We start from the raw sequence: 15,667 nt of genomic DNA on the forward strand, positions 1-15,667 counted from the left end.
TTGCCTGCAGACAGTGGACACTCAGATATTGGTTCCCTTCCCTTTCCTCTCTTGATGATTGAAATTCAAGAAACGATGTTTAAATATGCTGATCTAAAACACAATTCTTATTAAACTTCCTGGATATTTGGGGAAATACATAAAATTGCAGCTGTGTAGATTATCTACTTTTACTCCCTCCACTAAATTTAGTGATCTGGGGATTTAATTCCTTGGCTTAATTTATCTATGATTACTACACCACTTTTTCGAACTATAAATTTACTAGTTGAAACAAAGATATTCTTAAGATTTTTTTCCTCATTAGTTTTAAGAAATCTTTGAGAGTCAACATTTTATTGAACTGTACCTTGTTGATTTACAGGCAAGTCACTCGATTTCTTAGAATCTGACTTTTCTCATTTATTGAAAAAAAAGGTGATGCTAATAGCATCTGCCCTGCCCATCTCATAGGATTGTTGTGAAGACTAATTTTAGGTAAAATCTCTTTGTAAAATGCAAAGATAGAACACTAGAATTAATAAAAGCCTTTATTCCTGTAAATAATCTCTTTAAGAAGGAAAGAAGAAAATTTCCCAAGTTGGTTCTATGTTCTTCTATGCTCTGGTATGATCTTGAATGTCTTTGGAAGCAACACCCACGTGGTGTAATTTCAATGTTCCCTCTTAACAGAACCAGAATCGTGTGTGCCTCTGAAAATTCCAACCCAGTCACTGCTGCAGGATGTGGCAGGACAAGCAAGAAAAGAGAAAGTGAGGTTACCTCACTATTTGCTGAGTTCCAAGCCCAAGTCTCAACCTCTCAAAAAGGTAAAACAGACATGGGAAGAAATTTCCCAGAGCCAGTTGGCATTTTATGTATTCCTGGTTGATTGAGGCTATTGATTTCCACCCACTGTGTACTACTATTTAATATAAGAACCATCTCAACATGAATCCCTTCAGGTCACACAGAGATAAACCAGGGCAGTGCTTTGCTGGAGCCAGCTTATATACACTCATGAGAGAAACTTTATGAGCCAGCTGTTAAACCATCACTAGCTTGCAGTCAGCCATGCTGGGAGTTCTTATGCCATAGAAATCGACAAATGCTACTGATAAAGGCTCTTTTCTGAGAGCCAGTTTACCAGCACACTGTTGGCTGAGGGGATCATTGGGCACCCTTCTCGTGACTCTTAGGATAAAATCCAGATGACCTAGCATGACTCCAAGGCATGGCTCCATTTGCTTCTCTATCCTCACCTTGTCTCAAACTCACTACACTTCACCCGTTGTGGACTTCTCTTAGCTCTTTAAAAGCACCAAGCTCCTTCCTCAGAGCCTCTAAGATTAAGATTCCATCTCAGTTCTGTTGTAAAGGTTTCCTTGAGCCCACCAATCAAGTTTTGGTAGTTATCCTTTAGAAATTTCATGGCACACTGTGTTCATTACATCAGAGAAGGTATTGCAATGTATATAAGTGACATGTGATAGAAGTGCTTCTCAAACTTTAATGTGCACGTGAGTTATTTGGGGACTTAGTTAAAATATAGATTCCAACTTATTGGCTCTGGTGTGGGGCCCGAGATTCTGCAGTTTTAACAGGCTCCCAGGTGAGGTCAGGAAATAACAGCATAGGGCAATGGTTCTCAAAGCATGATTACCTGACTGGCAGCATTGGCAACACCTGAGAACTTGTTATAAATGCAAATTCATGGGCCCCATCCCAGATGTACTGATGGAGACACTCTGGGGTTGGAGTCAGCAATTTGTGTCTTAAGGAGTCCTCTGTAGACTGTGCTCCTCTCCAGAGCAGGTTTTCTTTATCTTTGTAGACACTTCCCCTCCCCACCTACCTACTCTCAACTCCACCCCATCCCAGACTTACTAATGGAGAAACTCTGGGAGTGGAGTCAGCAGTTGGTGTCTTAACCAGTTCTCCAGGTGATTCTGATGGGAGCTAAAGTTTGATCATCACTGGCACAGAAGAAAGAGTACAAACTTTAGAATCAGGCAAACTTGAGTTTGAAACTTTGCCACTTAACACTTGAGCAAGTTATCTGTCTTTCAATTCTCTGAACTTGAGCTTCTTTATCCTTAAAACAAAGCCTAAAATACTTCCTTACAGTGCTGTGGTAAGGATTACATAGACGATAAATGTTCATTTCCTCTCCCAACCAAGCAGTTATTTTTTTCTGGTGACAGAGCCTTTTCTTAAAATTGAAATATAGTTGACATACAATATTATGTTAGTTTCAGGTGTACATAGAGATTTGACATTTGCATACATTATGAAATGATCACCACCATAAGTCTGTCCCATACAAAGTTAGTACAGTATTATTGACTATATTCCTTATATTACATCCTTGTGCCTTATTTATTCTATAACTGGATGTTTGTACCTCTTAATCCCCTTCACCTATTTCGTCCCCCCCAATCCCTTCCCTTCTGGCAACCACCCATTTGTCCTCTGTATCTATGAGTCTGTTTTCGTTTTGATTGTTTTGTTTTTTAGACTCCACATATAAGTGAGATCATACAGTATTGCCTTTTTATAAAATTATTTCACTTAGTATAATTCCCTCTAGATCCATCCATGTTGTTGCAAATGACAAGATTTCTTTTTTTATGGCTGAATAATATTCTGTATACACATACACACACACACACACACACACACACACACATATATCACATCCTCTTTATCCGTTCATCTATCAATGGACATTTAGACATATAGGTTGCTTCCATACATCAGCTATTGTAAACAATTCTGCAATGAATATTGGTGTGGATATATTCTTTCTAATTAGTATTTTTGTTTTATTCAGGTAAATACCCAGAAATGAAATTGCTGGATCATATGGTAGTTTCTGTTAATTTTTTGAGGACCTTTCATACTGTTTTCCATAATGGCTACAACAATTTACAATCCCATCAACAGTGCCTGAGGGTTTCCTTTTCTCCACATCCTCGCCAACACTTGTTATTTGTTGTCTTTTCAATGATAGCCATTCTGACAGGTGTGAGGCAGTATCTCACTGTGGTTTTGATTGGCATTTACCTGCTGATTAGTTACTGCTGAGCATCTTTTCATGTGTCTGTTGGCCATCTGTATGTCTTCTTTGAAAAAAGTCTATTGAGGTCCTGTGGCCAGTTTTTAATTGGGTTGTTTGGCTTTTTGATGTTGAGTTGTTTTGAGTTTTTTGTATGTTTTTATGCTAAGCATCTGTTCATGTTGTCTGTTGGCCATCTTTATGTCTTTGATAAAAATCTTACTCAGGTCCTCTGACCATTTTTTAATTGGGTTGTTTGGTTTTTTGATGTTAAGCTGTTTGAGTTTTTTGTATATTTTGGTTATTAACCCCTTATCAGATATATTGTTTGCAAATATCTTTTCCCATTCAGTATTCTGTCTTTTCATTTTATTGATAGTTTCCTTCATGGTGCAAAAAGTTTTTTAGTTTGATGTAGTCTCATTTGTTTATTTTTGCTTTTGTTTCCCTTGTGTGAGGAAACAGATCCAAAAAAAGTTACTAAGATTGACGGCAAAGAGCGTATTGCTTATGTTTTATTCTAGTTTTATGGTTTCGGGTCTTACATTTAAGTATTGAATACATTTTGAGTATTTTTGTATATGGTGTGAGAAAGTAGTCCAGTTTGATTATTTTGCGTGGAGCTGTCCTGTTTTCCCAACACCATTTATTGAAAAGGCTATCTTTTTCCCATTGTAATTCTTGCCTCCTTAGTCATAGATTGACTAACCATAAAAGCATGGGTTTATTTCTGAGCTCTCTATTCTGTTCCATTGATCTATGTGTCTCTTTTTATGCCAGTACCATACTGTTTTGATTACCATAGCTTTGTAGTGTAGTTTGAAATCAGAGAGCATGATACCTCCAGCTCTGTTCTTTCTCAAGATTGCTTTTGTGTTTCCATACAAATTTTAGAATTAAATCATCTAGTTATATTTGATCTGGTTCTGTGAAAATTGCCTTTGGTATTTTGATTGGGATTGCATCAAATCTGTAGATTGCCTTGGATAATATGGTCATTTTAACAATATTCTTTCAATCCATGACTACAGTATATTTTTCCATTTATTTGTGTCATCTTCAATTTCTTTTGTCAGTGCCTTATAGTTTTCAGAGTACAAGTCTTTTACCTCTTTGTTTACATTTATTCCTAGGTATTTTATTCTTTTTGATGCAATTGTAAATGGGATTGTTTACTTAATTTCTCTTTCTGATAGTTAATTATTAGTGTGTAAAAATGCAACAGATACAGATATCTGTATATTAATTTTGTAACATTCAACTTCACTGAATTAAGTTATCAGTCCTATTAGTGCGTGATTTTTTCTAGATTATACCAGTAACATTTTATTATACTTGCTTTATCACATATCTATCCTTATATCTATCCATTAATCCATCTTGTTTTGGGTGCACTTCAAAGTAAGTTGCAGAGATTACTACATTTATCCCTAAATATTCTAACATACATATCACTAAGTAGAGTTCAATATTTGTTTATATTTTTCCTTTGATATATAATATACATACATACAATAAAGTGCACAAATTTTAAGCATGTATTTGCTAAGTTTTGATAAATGCATATACTCATGTAACTCAAATTTTTATTAAGATATGGATCATTACCAAGTTCTAATAGTTTTTTGGTAACATCTTTAGGATTCTTTATATATAGTATCATGTCATCTGCAAATAATGACAGTTTAACTGCTTCCATTCCAATTTGGAGTCCTTTTATTTTGTTTTCTTGTCTGATTGCTGTGGCTAAAACTTCCAGTACTATGTTGAATCAAAGTGGCAGGAGTGGGCATCCTTTTCTTGTTCCTGATCTTAGAGGAAATACTTTCAGCTTTTTATCATTGAGTATGATGTTAACTGTGGGCTTGTTATATATGGCCTTTATTATGTTGAGGCATGTTGCCTCTATACTCACTCTGTTAAGAGTTTTTATCATAAACGTAGATGTTGAATTTTGCCAAAAGCTTTTTTGCATCTTTTGAGATGATCATATAATTTGATATACCACTTGATCATGATGTTTGAGTGTTTTAATGTATTTCTGAATATGGTTTCCTAATACTTTATTGAAGATTTTTATATCTATGTTTATCAGTGATATTGATATATAATTTTCTTTTTGTGGTATCTTTGTCTGGTTCTGGCATCAGATTTATGCCAGCCTCATAGAATGAGTTCAGAAGCATTCCTTCCTCTTCAACTTTCTGGAACAGTTTGAGAATGATAGGTGCTACCTCTTCTTTAAATGTGTGGTAGAATTCAACTGTGAAGCCATCTGATCCTGCACTTTTGTTGGGATTTTTAAAATTACTGATTAAGTTTCATTACTGGTAATCAATCTGTTCATATTTTTTATTTCTTCTTAATTCAGTCTTAGGAGATTATGTTTCTAGAAATTTATCCATTTCTTCTAGGTTGTCCATTTTATTAGCATATAATTGTTTGTAGTAATCTCTCATGGTCCTTTTTATTTCTGTGGTGTTGGTTGTAACTTCTCTTTCATTTCTGAATTTATTTATTTGGGCTCTCTCTCTCTCTCTTTTCTTGATGAGTCTGGCTAAAGGCTTGTTTTGTTTATCTTTTCAAAGAACTAGCTCTTAGTTTCATTGGTCTTTGTATTGGTTTTTTGGTCTATATTTCACTTATTTCCATTCTCATCTTTATTATTTCTTTCCTTCTCCTAACTTTGGGTTTTGTTTATTCTTCTCTTTCTAATTCCTTTAGATGTAAGGTTAGGTTGTTTATTTGAAATTTTTCTTATTTCCTGAGTTAAGCTTGTATTGCTATAAACTTCCCTCTTAGAACAGCTTTTGCTGTGTCCCATAGGTTTGGATCATTGTGTGGTTGTTATCTGTCTTTAGGTATTTTTTCCTGTTTGATTTCTGCAGTGATCCATTGGTTGTTTAGTAGCATGTTGTTTAGCCTCTACATGTTTGTGCTTTCTGCAGTTTTTTCCTGGTAGTTGATTTCTAATCTCATAGTGTTGTGGTTGGAAAAGATGCTTGATATGATTTCAGTATTCTCAATTTCATTAAGACTTGTTTTGTGGCCTATTATGTGATCTATCCTGGAGAATGTTCCATGTACACTTTAAAAGAATGTGTATTCTGCTGTTCAGGGATGAAATGTTCTGTATGTATCTATTAAGTCCATCCACTATAACTTGTCATATAGGCCAGTGTTTCCTTATTGATTTTCTGTCTGGATGATCTGTCCATTGATGTAAGTGGGGTATTAAAGTTGCCTACTATTATTATATATTATTATGTAACTGTGAATTTCTCCCTTTATGTCTGTTAATATTTGTTTATGTATTTAGGTGCTCCTATGTTGTGTTCATATGTATTTACAATTGTTATATCTTCTTGTTGGATTGATCCCTTCATCATTATATAATGTCCTTCTGTGTCTCTTGTTACAGTCTTTGTTTTAATATCTACTTTTTCTGATATAAGTATTGCTACCTGGGCTTTCTTTTTGTTTTCAGTTACATGGAATGCCTTTTCCCATCCCTTCACTTTCAGTCTGTGTGTGTCTTTAGATATGAAGTGAGTCTCTTGTAAGCAACATATATATGGGTCTTGATTTTTATCCATTAAGCCACTCTCTGTCTTTTGATTGGAGCATTTAGACCATTTACATTAAAGTAATTATTGATAGGTATGTACTTATAGACCTTTGTTAATTGTTTTCATGTTTTTGTAGTTCTTTTTTGTTCCTTCTTCTTTTAGACTCTTCCCTTGTGATTTGATTACTATCTTTAGTGTCATGTTTGGATTCCTTTCTCTTTTTTGTGTGTGTATCTATTACAGGTTTTTGGTTTGTGGCTATCATGAGGTTCATATATAACAACATATAATCATGTGTATGATTATTTTAAGTTGATAATCTCCTAAGTTTGAATAAATTCTAACAACTCTTCATCTTCCCCCCACACACATTTATTGTTTTTGATGTCATATTTTACATCTTTTTGTTTTGAGTATCCCTTAACTACTCATTGTGGATATATATAATTTTATGCATTTGTCCTTTGACCTTCTGTCCTGCTGGCTTTATAAGTGGTTGATCTACTACCTTTACTGTAGTAGTTTGCCTTTACCAGTGAAATTTTTCCTTGCATAATTTTTGTATGTCTAGTTGTGGCCTTTTCTTTTCTGTTTAGAGAAGTCCCTTTAGCATTTCTTGTAAAGCCAGTTTAGTGGCGCTGAACTGTCTTAGCTTTTGTTTGTCTGTAAAACTGTTTATCTCTCTTTCAAACATGCATGGTAACCTTAACAGGTAGAATATTCTTGGTTGTATGTTTTTCCCTTTCATCACTTTGAATATATCATGCCACTCCCTTCTAGTCTGCACAATTTCTGCTGAAAAGTCAGCTGATGGCCTTATGGTATTCTCTTGTACATAACTAGTTGCTATTCTCTTGCTTCTTTAACATTCTCTCTTTATCTTTAATTTTTGCCATTTTAATTTCATTTAATGTGTCATGGTGTGGACATTTTTGAGTTAATTCTGTTTGGGACTCTCTATGCTTCCTGGACCTGAATGTCTCTTTTCTTTCCCAGGTTAGGGAAGTTTTCAGCTATTATTTCTTCAAGTAAATTCTCTGCCCCTTTCTCTCTCCATCTGGGTCCCCTATTTGCAAATGTTAGTATGCTTGATATTGTCCCAGAGGTCTCTTAAACTGTCTTCATTTTTTTAAATTGTTTTTTCTTTTTTCTGTTCAGTTTAGGTGATTTTTTACTACTGTCTGATCCATTCCTCTGATCCATTGCTGATCGATTCCTCTGTATCATCTAATCTACTGTTGATTCCTTCTAGTGCAGTTTTTATTTCACTTATTGTATTCTTCAGCTCTGGTTTTTCATTTTTCTAACTTTTTATTGAAATTTTCACCATATTCATTCATTCTTCTCCTGAGTTTAGTGAGCATCTTTATGATCATTATCTTGACTCTTTATTGGCTGGATTGCTTACCTCCACTTTGTTTAGTTCTTTTTCTGAGGTTATGTGTTGTTCCTTTGTTTGGAACATATTCTTCTGTCTCCTCATTTTTCCCAGTTCTCTGTGTTTATTTCTAATAATGGTTACATTGCCCAATCTTGGAGAAGTAGCCTCATGTAGGAGATGTCCCATGGGCCCAGCAACATGCTCCCCTCTGGTCACCAGAGCTGTGTAGTCAAGGGGTGCCCTTATGTGGGCTGCAGGTGCCTTTCTTTTGTGGTAGGTCCTACTACTGTGGGCATGCTGGGGGCAAAGCTGGCTTTGGCTTGGTTGGCTGCAAGGCCTTGCCTTGTGCAGTGGCTGTAGGCTGGCTGGAGGGCGGGGTAAGCTTCTTGCATGCTTTGCTGCATGGTCTAGTCGGGGGATGTGTTGGGTCAGAGTCTTTTTATTATCTTGGGAATGCAAAATAGAACCATTTTGTTATGCTTTATTGCTTTTTTTCTCAATGCAAGGTGCAAGATTCTGTTGGAGGAAGAGTGAAAACATCCTCTGTTGCATCTGCTGCCATTAATAATGTAAATTCATCCCCCTTTGGATTCCATCTTCTCCCACCCTCAGTGACGTTTGGAGTGCTCGAAGAAGGACACACCTATGCAACCACTGTAAAGCTCAAGAATGTTGGAGTGGACTTCTGCAGGTGAGGCCAAGGCTCCAAGTGTATGCTCAGATCACCTTCCCCTACTCTGTGACTTTTCTTTGGTTGCCAACATCAGTGAATGTTTATTGAACTGAATTGTAATTACACCTGAACTCTTGAATCTTAACATCATTCATTCAATCATTTACTCACTAATTCATCCATTCATTCATTATTCAAAATATTAGTACTTACCAAGCCTCAACTATAGAGTAGGTATTTCATTGCCTTTCCATTAATTTTTATCCATACTTTGGTTAGAAGCACCTCAAGACCTGATCTGTACTAGCAAAAAATGAAAGGGAAGTTGTACAAGTGTTACAATAACTAATACACAAAACAATAACTAATGCACAAAACTTGAAAGTCTATTTCTCAAATCTACCACCAACTATAATACCAGCTAACATTGGTTGGCACTTTGTGATCTAAACATGATTTTAATTACATTAATTCTGCATAATTGAGGCAAAAAGGAAAAAAAAATTAACCCTTACTCATCAGGGTCGTTTTGACTCTGATGATGTGACTTGGAATTATAAACAAGTACCTTAACTCACAGCCTGTACTCCAAATAGGAACTATACTGTATCTGGCATTAAGTTACAAGAAAGTCACCTTAGCCCTTCATTTTCAGATCAAAACCAATAGAATTTTAGAGTGTGTAGAACCTTAGAGACTATTATATAAAGGAACAAACTGAGTAACTTGTTTTAAGGTCTTGTAGGCTACAGCAAGGGTAGATCTCAGATCTCCTGAGTACCAGCTCATTGGAGCACCTTGCTTTATCAACACAGCTGTGGTCACTGCTTCTTGTGGGAGATCAGTCCTTCCCACTGGGTCAATATACCATGTTTCTATGCCAAGACAACTCCCAATCACAAAATCTCCTCTATACTATTTTGAATTAAGCTTCAGGATTATTTCGAGTTTTTTCCCCCATAAAAATGGGATACATGTTTATTTCAAGTGCGGAGTTATTCTCAGGGTCAGTAGCAAGTTTGAGAATGTTTGTGATTCTAAATTCAGGATTGGAAGTCAGATGGAGCAAAGCTACAGGAGCATCTGATTGATTGAAAAGATCACCGTCCCATTTAATTGAGGTGAATTCTCAACTTCAGGAATCACATTTACTTCCTCACAAACAACCTGTTGAGGGACCCAAGCCGCCAGATCAGACATTATTGTTTTTTTAGGTTGTTGCCACAAAGTGGGTGGGGAGAAATGGAGAGTCAACCTCAAACGAATTAAAACCACCCATGCAGACCCTGTGTGTCCAGTACAGAATTTTAGTTTTATAGATTTCAATCCTCAGCTTGTTCAACTCAGCCACCACAGGGCAGACAGCAAAGTGGCTGGTAGAGGGAGTGGGGTCGATGGAGGTAGGCTTCCCTTGGCATTTTAATTTACTCCAGGTCTTTAACCTTCAGGCAGAACCCACAAACCACAGGAAGAGGAAGAGATCAATAGGCACCACGTGTGAGCACCGGGCTTTTCAAGTTAACCAACATTTTCTGAGCCTTTTCTGTTTCTCTTCTCCCCAAACTTGCAAACCCCATACCACGGCAGAGAAAGACTGTCTCCCATGCTCCGCTGCTTTCCAAAGGAGCCTTTATTCTTCAGCTTAATGACCTGGCAGTCAGTATGTGTGTTCACGCTGGCAGCTACGCGGAAGTGCACGCGCCAGCCAAACCTTCGCCACCTTCTGCCCAGACCCGAGCTGCTCGTCAGCATCCGATAACAAAGGGTTGAAACTCAGGTTGGAGTCAGTTTGACGCCGATGAAAACTGTTGGAAAGGCAGTTGTGAAACAGGCCCCAGATTCTTTTTCCAACTGGATATTAGGTTGTTTTTCTACTAGTCTGGACCCCTTGCTCCTGTGTAGGGAATATTAACACCTTCCTGATTTTATTACTTCCCAGTTCATTCGTGCTCATGTTTTTCATTATGGCATCAATTTATTCCCATCTTTTTTCCTGGTAGGTTTAGGGTGAAGCAGCCCCCACCCAGCACAGGACTGAAAGTGACTTACAAACCTGGCCCTGTAAGTCCTATGTGCTATCTGTTGTGTGTGTCCATGTGTGTGCATACAAATATATATATGTTTCCAGTCAAGTGATGTTTAAGTCGTTCTACCTGTTTCAGTTTAAACCATGTTTAAGTCTACTTTTTCTAGTATCATAAACAAAAGTTCGACATCTGGCTTGATGTCACTTACTTCATGTAACAACCATGAACAGATCTGTTGGTAAACAGAGTTAAACTTCCAGCTATGGAACCATTTCTGAAGTTCACTTCACTTGTCCCAATACTGCAGTTCTATACAATTGTCTGAAAATACCTTTTAAAACATAAATACGATTTAACATGCACTTGGTAAACTGATTACCTAAAGATATCCTGTGACAAATCCTTCTGCAAAGTGAAAACTCACTTGAAAAACAAATATTTCATTGTTTAGATTTTATGTAAATCTGGTTTGTTCTCTTGGTATTTGTCAGAGAATATTATTTAATAACATATTAAGAAATAGTAGTATATTTAAAGTCACCATCTGTCTCATTTCTCCAAAAATCTCTGAAAATACAAATTTTAAAATGTCAACCTGTTCTGATTTTATTTGATACATTCCCCCAAATAGGGTGTTTAGTATAAAATGTGTATACTGCCACTTACTTCAAATTAGAATTTCAGAAGTGTAGTATGTTATAAACAAAAGGTTGTCTCAAAAGATAATAAAATCACACTTTCAATCTTAACTTTTATTTCTTGGTCAGTATATCGTCTTGCTGCTTTAACACACCTTTCATTTCAGTCGACAAGCTTTGAGTTCCTCTCATATGCCAGTGATAGTGCCAGGGTACAGGGGATGTTAAAGATGAGTGAGACACATAAGGAGCTTACAGAGCAGGACACATGGTGGGCACTCGAGAGATGTGTGATTGAGTGACAGATGATGTGAGGAAGTCTGGTAGATACATGAAGCATTCGTCACAGATGGGGACTGGGAACTCATGGGAGTTCCCAGAGATTCCCAAAGGCTCATGGGAACTCTGAGCAAGGACGTTCAGTCCCATAAGCAGCACACAGTGCTCACTGAATCCCAAGATCTTAAAGCAGCCACAGTTGTTATACGTTGACACAGAAGCATCGGTTGGCTATAGTGCAAAGAAAGTTGGCTTCTTGTCCTGACTATGCTACCAAGCAGCTCAGTGATGTTTTTGGTTAATTAATCCTCTGCACCTTGCTTTCCTTGTCTATAAAAGGAGCAGCTTAGACTGATGATTTCTTAGCCCTCTTCCAGCTCCAGTATCTTATGATCTATATAAAATTGTAGTATGCAGGCTGCAATTTCCAAACAGAAATACATTTTGGGATTAGATCCACTAATTCATGAGTACCTCTCCGAAACAATTCATCATTGTACTGTGTCAAAATTTCAGAATCTTCACAACATAAAGCAAAAACACAGTTAAAGCAAGCTTTTCTCCCACTGTTCTGGGAAGTTAGCAAATCTTTTTCATTTAAAGTAGGGATTAGCCAAAAGCCAAACGACTGCTGGATGAACCTTTATACGTACTAAAAACCCAGCTTGTATTCTTTGAAGCTCACTCTATACTGTTTGTTATTTATTTATTTATTTTTCTTTTTGATAGTAGGTTTTGGCTCTGGCAAAGAATGTAACCTCTAGACTTCTCCATATCTAAATCTCACCACTGTTCAGCTTGGTTCGTTGCCAACACTGAATGAATGCACCCCAAGCCTGGGTAAACCTGTGTGATAACAGTCCTCTAGCTGCCCTTGTGCAGAATGTCATCATTCCCCAGCCCTGCTCTGGTTGTTGGGCTTGGAGGGCTAAGGGCCCGGGTCTCAGAACAGAGCTGTTGGATACTCTCCAGTGTGCAGATAGACGCTCACAAGCACACTGTTGAAAAAACTGAAACATTCTTCAATTCTATCATTTATAAAACTCTATTGAAGAAAAAAAATTCCATTCGTACCTAACTGCTTTCCATGTGGTAGTTTCTTCTGATTTATTTTTTCCAGATAACTGTTCTCAAGTCTGCTTTTTAACCCACCTCCTAGAGAGGCAGCTTAGAAACATAAACAACTCTTTCTTTCCTGGCTAGTGTTCTTTTCAAGGAGCAAGGCAAGAAGCCTATTCCTTGCTGTGTTTCTTCTTCTTTATATATCAGGTTTCTTTTTTGCTGGTACAAACCTCTTCCATGTAGCTTTCAGATCTAAGCAGTTTGGCATTTAAACTAATTCTGTCTCCCTCTACTGGCTTTGCCACGTTGCAGGTCCTACATTAGGAATACTATAAACCAAGGGGCAGGGCAGGGGAATTGTGGGATTCACCCAGTCTCTTAGATTAAATTTAAGATGAAACATATTTATCTTAGATTAAATTTATCTTTATCTACAAGGATGACAATAAATAGAAACTTGCTACTGATATTCAAGAAATAGCACAGTTACAGACATCATGAAAGTTTGCCCTCCAGCATCCTGGCATTTAGTTTCCTTATGCTTTTTCCTAAATAGCACCTGATGTTCTCCTTCAGCAATTTTTCCTGGGCCCCGCTTACTCAATGGAATTCAACCTAACTAATCCATGAAGTAATTCTTCTAAATGCTAGAACAGCAATATTCATTTGTGCCAAATTTATAGATGAGGAAACAAGATTAGAGAGTTTGAGTAACTTGCCCACAGTCATGTTAAAAATCAAGATTTGAACTCATACATGTCTGATTCTAAAGCTACATTGTGTCTTATAGGTGGCAGCTGGTTTGCAGGCAGAACTGAAAGTGGAGTTATTTGCCATGGCTGTTGGAGAGGATGGTGCCAAGGGATCAGCACACATCTTTCACAATATAGAGATTATGACTGAGCATGATGTCCTGTTCTTACCTGTGGAAGCAAATATCCTTTAAAGTTCAATTTGAGTGGTCATATATAGTGCAAAAATTACATTTGAGCAAGGAGAATACAGAAGTCAAGATGCTATTTTCTAATCCCCTCACATCTGCACTCTGTAGCTTCATTTATTCTATTTTTAAAACCATAGAGTTAAATTTCTTAGGACAAAGACTTGTATCTTCATTCATCTTTGAAAGCATCTAGCAAAGTGCTAACATAGTACATGTGACTGTAAGTTGGATAAATCTCAATATTATTGGCCGTCTATGGGGTATCAGACAATCAGAATTTTTTAAAAAAGCAATTCTTTGTCATAAAAATAAAAAACAACTTGTAATCTTGTTGGGGGATAGGAGATACCTTATTATAGAAGTTGAATGGATATACACTGAATTACAATACATTCCTTCATACTGGTGTCTCTTGCAGATAGAATATACAGATATCGAGAACGTATTATATGCAAGGTACTGTATGAAATATTTTATCAAATATAAAAATGAAAATTGGACTCTATCCTAAAAGACTTACATAGTCTGGTAGCAGAAATAAAGTTTTCACACTTGATTCCTATATTGTACTCCAACAGCATGAATCATATACTACTTTGTGTTACAGTTATATCTATTTGATATTTGAGCTGGGTCTTATAGAATGCAAAAACTTTTGATGAAAGGAAACTTAAAATAGGATGAACAAAAGTGTAGCAATAGGAAGTCTCCAGGTGTTCAGGAGGGGAAGCAGGGAGTTCAACTTGTTGAGAGATTAGTAATATAGTGGGAAAGTTGGTTGGAATCAAGTTATGGGAGATTTTGAATCCTTGGCTTGACTTTATTATATAAGCAACAGTGAATCATTGAAATTCTGATCCAGTGGGTGATATAATCAGCATATCTTTATAAAAATGAATCCAGTGTTATTGTACAGGATATGCTGAAGGAGAAGAGCTACTGGATATGCAAGGAACCATTGGAAGGCTACATCAACAGGCCAAGTGTAAGGATAAGAACTATAGTGTGGCAACTATAGTTGGGAAAGAGGGACGTGGATGAAAGACATTTGCCAGGGGGTACTGTAAAATCTAAGGTGGGACCCATTGAGAAAAGGACGTAAGAGGACATAAGAGTTCACCTGAAAGGTTTGGGGCTCAGGTAATGAAACATGGAGATTCAGGAGTGGATCTCAATTGAGGAGTCAGAGCTGGAGATATAATAATTTTAAGTGTCAGCTACAGAGGTGATGATAGAAGGTATGGGGAAGGAGAAGAAATTTGGAGTCTGTTTAGGGAGCAGGAGAAAAAAAGAGGCGCCAGTGGAGACAGAAGAAGCAATTAGCAAAACATGAAATATCTCAAAGAATTTCAAGGAAACTATGGACACAGTTGAAAGATGCTATAGAGATATCAAGGAGACTTCGGATTTAAATAGAATCACTAGATTTGGTTGGGACAAAAACCAAACTGCAGAACGTGAGGAATGGCTGGGTGTTAAGAAAGCAGAAATATTGAGTATGGATACATTTTCAATTTATTATTAAAGGAAAGAGCAAGAGTATATGGTACCTGAGAGAGTACCTCAGGGAGGCAACAGAGAAAAGGAGAGATTTTCAGTTTAATGTGTTTGTGGGCTGGAAAGGGTAGAGCAGAAGAGAAACATTAGAAATATGAATGAGAGGACTGAACCAGCAGTATCCAAAAGAGGGCAAGAGAATAATCAAGAACAGAGCTGAAGTGTTAGTCTTGGCAAGGGAGAGAACAAAGGTGGCTAAGGATCCAGACATTCTGAGGTGAAAGAAATTTAGGGGAACTTGTGTCAGATGACCTTGATTTCGATAGAAATGGAGTTGGATTCATTTGTTCATTCTTTCAAAGATCATAAGTTTTTCTAATGTGCTAGGCATTGGGGATACAGCAATGAACGAGACACAAATTTCTGCCTTTATGTAAACTGAACATTCCAGTGGGAGGACAGACAGTAGACAAAAGAAGTGAAACATGGACTACAATGGTGATAAGTACAAGGGAGAAAATGTAAAGTAGGAAAGGAAGTATAGGGAGTATTAAGGATTGC

The 15,667-nt window shown here is 36.9% G+C and overlaps 1 protein-coding gene across 1 annotated transcript in view; it reads left to right on the plus strand.

Annotated features, from left to right (window-relative positions):
* The window catches only part of SPAG17 (sperm associated antigen 17), a 233,777-nt gene that overhangs the window by 204,896 nt on the left and 13,214 nt on the right, over positions 1–15,667 (plus strand). The window contains exons 44-47 of the mRNA XM_082369949.1: positions 673–809; positions 8,494–8,678; positions 10,661–10,721; positions 13,457–13,601. Of these exons, the coding sequence (XP_082226075.1) occupies positions 673–809; positions 8,494–8,678; positions 10,661–10,721; positions 13,457–13,601 (528 nt within the window). The remainder of the gene's footprint in view (positions 1–672; positions 810–8,493; positions 8,679–10,660; positions 10,722–13,456; positions 13,602–15,667) is intronic.

Source organism: Balaenoptera borealis, assembly GCF_965194805.1.
Source record: "Balaenoptera borealis genome assembly, chromosome: 1".
In the NCBI taxonomy this organism is placed as follows: domain Eukaryota; kingdom Metazoa; phylum Chordata; class Mammalia; order Artiodactyla; family Balaenopteridae; genus Balaenoptera; species Balaenoptera borealis.